This window comes from Arachis hypogaea, chromosome 8 (genome assembly GCF_003086295.3).
Source record: "Arachis hypogaea cultivar Tifrunner chromosome 8, arahy.Tifrunner.gnm2.J5K5, whole genome shotgun sequence".
NCBI lineage: Eukaryota > Viridiplantae > Streptophyta > Magnoliopsida > Fabales > Fabaceae > Arachis > Arachis hypogaea.
Window position 1 is genome coordinate 40,072,793 of NC_092043.1, and position 7,975 is coordinate 40,080,767.

Here is a 7,975-nt window from a genome sequence, read left to right on the forward strand (position 1 = left end):
TTACGTTTGGTTTTTAGTCACCAAAAAAAAAATCATGTTTGTTTTTCTGTTAATGATGCAGAATGTTAACTGATATGTTTATAAAAATCTATTAATTTAATAGATATGCTATATTGGAATTAAGATTTATATATTTGGAAAAAGAGATTAAAAATGTGCAACCTACAAATTCTTCCTGAAACAATGAGCTCTAACAGATATAAATTATGGATTACCAAATTAAGTCTTTCACAATCTGAAATTTCAGATGCATTCATGTTTTAACAAAGGAATGCAGAGAGAACTAGCTTTGCTCGGATAAGATTCCTCATAAATGTCTTAATAACATGACTTGAATGTTTCAAGTTTCGCGTTTGTTTCAACTTTTGTGCCAAATCAAAGGTCCTATGAGTGGCTACTAATCATAAGAACGCGATGTTGTTGCTCATTTAGCCATTTAGTTTATTTTTATTAACCCATTCAAGTAGTACTGTTACATTTATTTATTTTGAACCAAAATTAGGATTGATTTACACACTTATAAGAATGAAAATCTCATTATTATTAGAATAATACCCCAAATTAATAGCTAAAGATTTTAGTTAGACAATTTAATTTTTAACAGCTTCTAATCACCAGACCAGTCTCTAATATTTTATTTTATTAGACATATCAATTTGACATAATAGTCTTTAGAAACTTTTAAATTTAGGTCAATCTTTCCCATGTAAAAATTAATTTATCTAATGAAATACAAATTTAAAAACTAATTTGGTAATTAAAATTTATTGAAAACTAAATTGTCCGAGTAAAAACAAACAATATGATGTAAATACTCTTAGTATTTCGATCATGATCACATAATGTCAAAAGAAATATAGGTCTATAAACATTTCGAAACTCAAAACCCACTCTAAATTTGTAAAAACTAGATTTGAGCAAATTAATTACAGTTTAATCTAGTGATCTAGAGAAAAAGAAAAAGAAAAGAGATTGTGTTTTCAATTTCCTACTTTGAATGTTGAAAATAATCGGTTTTTATAAGTAACAGGAAATGACAGTTTAAGCTTTAAACAAGGGTGACTAGAACTCTATTCCAAGACTGATCAAATAAAAACCCTTTCTACATTCATTTGTTTCTACATATTTCACTTTGATAATCCATCCATATATAGATTCAAAACTCAAGGATGAAAAGAAACTCGGCATCATAAAGGCAGAACATAGAAGATAGAAGTAAACTTGAAAATTGGGGGCATAAACAGTCGGTGAATAACCATACATGAAGAAAGAAAAATCCTGCTCTCACTAAAACATTTAACAGCTCTCCACATAGCAACATATTTGTACAGTCGCATCGATCGCGCCAACTCGTAAAAACTACCCTCACCGTTTTATAGAATTTACATCATCCTTGACTTGCTGGCTGGCTTGTATTGTCATTTTATCTCCTCTGCATGAGCATCAGGTATGTGCGCGCGCTGCGCTGCGCCTTACACATACCTGATACTCCAACTCACTTAAATTCTACGTATAAACTTAGAACTACAAAATGTACAGTTCATTACAACCGATAATTTTATTTTTAAATATAGACAGAGGCAACCATACCCTCTGGATGCAGGTAGAAAATGAGAGAGAGAGAATGGGAGAAGCTCACACTAGCCTCAGTTAGCTGTACAAACAACATACTTGTTCTACGCCCAACTAAGCAGCAGGATGAGGAGACTGTGCAGCAATTCTCCTTTCTGCAAGAAACCGAAAGATCGTTTATGTTTAGCAATGCTTGCATGCACACGGATAACTCAGCGCGAAACTTGCACCTAAATGCACACAGTGTACAAGATTTCGTACCTCCGGCGGCAACAAGTTTCTCTACACGGGCAACAATATGCTTTCCGTAGGTGTACTTCTTCAGTGCATTTAAATGGACTTTAATTCGCGAAAGGATTAGCTCACGCTGTTGGTCATCGCAAGTCTCGAGCACCTTTTGCACGACATAATTTGCAAATTGATCTTTCATCATTGCCTGTATTATACAAAAAGAAATAAGATCATATCAGTATCAAGAATGGCAAAATAGAATAACACTTTGTGATCAAAGTTCAAATACCAAAAATGTCAAGGCTCATCATTCTGTTACAAACAATATAACATTCAATCCATTGTGAAAAATTATTTAAAACAGAAATTCCCAGGTCAACAACAACAAAGCTTGTCCTACTAGGTGGGACCCAACTGGATGGATAAATAGGCAAGATATTCGACAGACTGGCCTCGTCACAATCTTATTAGAACATAATTCAAACATTCCATAACACGAATAACATCACATTTAAGCAAACTTGACTAAGCGAGCAAAACATCTGCATTCCTCAATAATGAAGTTATATAAACAAAACATACATCTCATCATATGCAACTTGCTTCGAACAAAGGGAAGTTGGTAATTGGAATTGGAACTAAAATTTAAGACAAACCTGAAGAGGCTCATTTTCATCTGTTGATCCAAGCATCTCATTCACAAGTAATTGGCGTTCAGAAGGACCTCCAAAGGTCAAACACTTCTCAACAACGTTTGAGGCAAACTTCTGTTGACTCATTTGAACTATCTTGCCTGCTAATTCTTTGATAATGGCTGAACGTTCATCAGGCTTCCCATGTTCTAGTACATGCTGTTTTATGAGAGATGATGAAACAAAAAGGAGATTAACTGACAGGTCCGATAAAATGACATGTGAATATAATTTCAAGTATTAAAACAGTTGAACACAATAATGGTGGAGCAGGGACTAGAAGGCAACATGCCAAAGATCCATCAATGATTGTGGCAAAAGCAGTCCCAAATTCTAAGTAATCAGAATAAATAATAAACCTGGACGACGTAGTTTCCATACTGATCTTGCGCTAACATGCTAACAGCACCTAAAATCTCATCCATGACTTTTTGTTGTGTATTAGGGTCATTGCAGTGCTCCAGTACTCTCTGCCACGTGAAAGAGATAATTAAACGTTCAATGAACTTAAGGGCTTCAAGAAAGGAGTAACATTAGTGGCCAAGAATTCCTACCTGTATCACCCGGCAGCCATATGGGTGGGTTGATAATGCCACAACTTGACCAAAAAAGGTTGAGACAATAAAGTTGATTGCATCCTCAGGGACACATTCTATACACTTCTGAATGACATGATTACCATTTTGATCTCGAACACAGCGCATGACATTACCATCAAGCTCTTGAACCATTTTTATCTTTTGGTCTAAATCAACAACCTCTATAGCCTACGGCAGGATACATAAAGAACAAAAGCCAAAAGAGAAAATGATTAATATACATAATACTAAGAAAACAGAGCCAGCAATAGAAATATCAGCTAATGGCACTAAAATTGGCTAATACCTTTTGGATGACCCGACAACCATACATTTGAAGGCTGAGACTCAGAACATTACCAAAAAGCTTGTTGGCCAATTCTCTTCTCTGGGATGCAAGTCCATGCTCAAAAAACTGCAAGATATCAATTGTCACTCACAAGATGTGACAAAGAATCAATCGGAGTGTCCAGCAAAAATATAGAAGGTAATAGTTACCTTTTGAACAACATAGTTACCAAAGACATCAGTCATCAAATTAACAGCTTGTGGCATGATTTCCTGATACACCATGTTTTTTTCTTCTGTAGTAGCTGTTTCAAGCTTTTGTTGAATAAATCGGCTCCCATATTGATCAGCACTATCCATGAGAGCAAATTCATTAAATGAAATTCTTCAGAAGGTAAAACAAAATTACACATGATAAAAATTAACATAAAAATAAGGGCATACCTGAAGTCGACGACATGACCAGCAATTTCAGCAAGCTCAAAACACTTTGTTTTATTGCTTTTAAACTCTTCCAACAGAGAAGCAGCAATGCTTTCATCCACGTTTCCAGCATCCAGATGCCAACCTCCCATGACCCCAGTTAAATTCCTTATTCCAGATGCAAAGCGCATATTTAGGTCATTGTGTCTAATAGGACTGCCAGATCCAACAGGAGAATTGGATAAAGAATTTGCTAGTGGACTTCCAGGGTAAGACAAGCCGACACCATATGGAGAATTTCCATAATAACCATGATGATTAGAACCACCAGACTTGCCACCCAGTGGAACATTATATTGTGACTTTGGTGGAGAAAGCACCGTCCCAAGATAAGCTTTCTGAAGCTCAAGCATATTCACGTAAGAGTTACCTAAGTAGTTCCTGTCCATAGAGGGGTCATTAAGAGCAGCAAGTTGTGCTGCCGCATAATCAGATGTCCTCATGTACTGAAGATACCCGGGATCAATGAAAGGAGACTGCAGAGCACCACCTGCAATTTGATTTCCAAGCCGACCATGACTATGCACATCAGCTGGGGTGGGAACTCCAGAAGGCAAACCACCTCCAAGAATTCTCGAGTCCATTCCAGGGGCTCCCATTGCTGAAGCTGCAGCAACGTTTTCAAGAAGGGGTGGCAGATTAGCAGTTCCAAGTTGATTAGCCATCAAGGAAGCCAGTGCAGGATTTCCAGCATACCCACTCATGCTGTAGTTGGTAAATGATGGATTTGTACCATCCAAGGGCTGGTATTGAACTGGCATACCACCACTAGAACTAAAAGGGGAAGTAGGTGATCCCTTGAAATATGACTTATTGGAAGGAACACCAGATTTCTGTTGATCAATTTGCCTATCAAAGGCCAGACTGTTGATGTCTGATCCAGTCACACTGCTCTTAACTGACTCAGAATAGGATGATTTCTGCAAGTGCCCGGATTCAGACTTTTTAAAATATGCATGCTGCTTGCCATGATCCTGGCCACCTTGCATACCGAAAAGATATCTCCGATGATTATCAACCTCTGACTCAACTTGTGATTGGAAATGGTTATCACCATCTAGCACATCATCTGCTGACAAGTTCATGCCGGATAGTGCAGCCACAATATCAGCAGACTCATTCCCAGTGGAAACACCATTATATGCATCAGGACTTGTAATGCCTCTCTTCTCAGCAGCGGCAACTCTCCCGCCACCGATAGGCGTGGGGCATGGACTGGGAGCCCTAGCTAGATGCTGCGGATCAGGAGTAGTACTTCGTGACATGGAAGAACCTAGTGCAGCAGCATAAGTATATGAAGACTGAGAGCCAATATTTTGGACGCAAGATGACCCCTGAAGATTTGATCCTGGTCTTAAAACATCAGCGGCAGAAGAATCACGCCGTAAATGAGCAAGTTCTGCTTCAGCAGCACTTATGGTATCAGCATTCTCATCGTATGCATTACGGCTGGCTGGACGAGAAGGAAAGCCACTAACAGGTGTGCTGCGTCCCATATCATCCTGGAGAATTACAAACCATAAATGACCAAGTAGAAGAAAAAGTGTGCAGAAACAAAATAGAACAGATCAAATCATACACACACACTACAAATATGTCAAAAAGATAATTTCTTTGCAACTGTTGAGTGTGAATGATAACCGAAAAAATGACATTAACTCATCGTATTCAATACCGTATGAAGTCTAATAAATTTAATGTGCCCATAATATTTTGAAGTAAACGTAGCAAATAAACTATATAGAGTAAGGTAAAGAACTATCAGTACCAATCTGAATCTAATGCATGTCCACAACTTGTGGACAAACAAGAAGGAACAGAACATCAGTAGAACTGGAACAAAAGCAAAATGCATTTTTTGAAGTTCAGACAATATGTCATGCTGCCATCTTAAACACCACAAGCACTATAAATAACATTGCACAAGCGCACCGAGAAATTTTGCATTTAAATGATCAGACTTAAATTCTTAACGACATACATAGTATAACTGATATCAGAGTTTTTACAAAATCCATTAAGAAAAAAATTGATTGTTCAAGCGAGTCTTGCAGCTACAATAGAACCAAATATATACACTTTGGTAATGAATCACATGCTCAACAATTACAAGAGCATGGGCCTTCTTATCTATATAGAGCTAATACTTAATAACAGAACCCAAAGAGCTTAATCAAAGAGAAATAACAGAAAAATAACAGCTTGAGAATGGGGGAAACTAATACAACAAATATGAATCTAGGGGTTGAGAAGATACCTGAAAAATTTCTGCAAGGCTCTTCTGTTTGGTCCCAAGTCCCAGACCAGGCAAACCAATGAGTCCATCACCACCCCACTCAGAAGAGCCTCCCATTTTTTCGTTATCCACCTCATTTTCTTGTTTCCTTAAGTTAAAACCCGGTGGTGTTGCAAGCAAAGATCTACCGCCATTATCATCAGTCCTGTTCACTTTCCTCCTATCTCCAATTCCGCCCAGAGCAGAAGCTCCACTTTTTAGCCTCTGTGAGAACCTCCAATCTTCCTTTGACAGCAAAGGAGGCGGAAGCCGAGGATTCAAATTAACATTTGAATAGTAATAAGATAGATAAGCTGGATCAGACCTCATCTCTTCCTCGGAAGCAAAACCATTACCATTCTTAGCTCTGGAAAACTCCGAAAAGGCTGCAGCAGCAGAAGCACCCCCCACACCTGCGCCTGAACCACCGCTACTACTGCCGCCAAATAACCCTCCAACAGCACTCAGAGAACCCTCAACAGTTGGAGGTGCTGATCCACTCCTGTACAAATTGAGCTCCCTCTCGCGATCATGAGCCTCTTGTCTTCTTTGTTCACGAAGTAACATCCCAATCTCTTTTTCTAAGTCATCACCAAATGAACCCTCGTTACCACCAAGCATCGGCCTCCTTCCCAATTCAGATAACATTTTATTTCATAAACCCAAATTGATCATCCACACAACCCTTCACCAATCTAATACTGATCACTACCATAAACCATAAACCAAAAACTAAATCACCAACAATCTCAAAAATCTAATCTTTTCTCATAATAAAACATAATCTCCGTATTTACAACTTATGGGAGTGGTACCTACTAACTTGAAAAGCAAAATAAAAATTTAAGAAAAACTGCACCGGTCATTCAGGGAGCTGAAACTCTAAATAGCTGAAGAATCAATCAGAAAACTGCATAATTTAATTTAAGCTTCCATGAGTTAGGTGCCCATGATCACTGAGTACGAATTTGTAGGGTATGTTGTTCAATACCTAATCTAAAAGGAACAAAATAAACGTGAGAAATAAAAGGGAGAGGAGCAAGAACAGTTAGAAAATAATGAGAGTGGCGATGTTAAGAGGTGAATCCGGCGGCGATTGGTTCTTACAAGAACCCTTAGGGTTTTGTTCTATTTCGAGGAGGATTAAATACAATCATAATGGCAAACCCAACCCAAATTTATTAGTTTTAAATTTTTCTTCTGGAAGAATTTGGGAAAAGTTTCTATTTTTACCGAAACCAAACTGAAATGAGAAATGTAAGGCTGTATATGTATAATTATCATAACTTTTAAATCAAAAGTATATTAATTAGTTAAATCTAATAATATAATACTGATATATATCACATAATTTTGATCAAAATCCGTAATTTTCAACAGGAGCACGGAAAATATTTTATTAGTTTCCTAAAAAGAAGGGGGTAATTGACCAAGTGATAACCGACGGATGTAGTGATATGGGCAGGCCATGGTGTATATATATATTATATATAATATATACAGAGAGAGAGAAAGAGAGAGAGTTGTTTTTGTTTTTCCTTTTTTGGTGGTAATGTAAAAGAAAAATCTCTCGGGGACTCTTAAAAGATTCATTGGTTTAATTAAAGTATAAAACTAGGGCATGAACATGAACGCATGCATCAATGAAAAATGATTAAATATCTCTAACTTGTTAACAATTTTAATTGTATGATGTTTTAATTGTACAAATTGAATCTTAATGAACAATTGAAACGCTTAATGTAGTAATACATGTTATTTGCTAAACTAATGATGTTTTATTAAGAAAATAATTTATCATATATAATAAAAAGAAGATTAACTATGAAAAAAAACCTCTTTCAATGGCTGCGTTT

General features: G+C 36.9%; 1 protein-coding gene across 1 annotated transcript; it reads right to left on the reverse strand.

The window, feature by feature from the left end:
- Positions 1–1,205: 1,205 nt before the first annotated feature.
- LOC112707433 (pumilio homolog 2) lies at positions 1,206–7,689 on the reverse strand. Its single transcript, XM_025759175.3, has 9 exons — positions 6,102–7,689; positions 3,806–5,346; positions 3,572–3,713; positions 3,381–3,488; positions 3,050–3,262; positions 2,855–2,965; positions 2,460–2,654; positions 1,834–2,008; positions 1,206–1,727 (listed from the first exon to the last, which is right to left on the reverse strand). The coding sequence occupies exons 1-9, from the start codon at positions 6,765–6,767 to the stop codon at positions 1,687–1,689; spliced, it is 3,192 nt and encodes a 1,063-aa protein (XP_025614960.1). The 5' UTR covers positions 6,768–7,689; the 3' UTR covers positions 1,206–1,686.
- Between the last annotated feature and the right edge of the window lie 286 nt (positions 7,690–7,975).

What these genes read in the sequence shown, in the direction of transcription:
- LOC112707433 (XM_025759175.3), bottom strand. Translation starts at nt 6,767, where the DNA reads ATGTTATCTGAATTGGGAAGGAGGCCGATGCTTGGTGGTAACGAGGGT. An exon ending in ATGGAAACTACGTCGTCCAG is followed by an intron (nt 2,655 to 2,854) that starts GTTTATTATTTA and finishes CTCATAAAACAG; the next exon opens with CATGTACTAGAACATGGGAA. An exon ending in ATGAAAATGAGCCTCTTCAG is followed by an intron (nt 2,009 to 2,459) that starts GTTTGTCTTAAA and finishes TGTATAATACAG; the next exon opens with GCAATGATGAAAGATCAATT.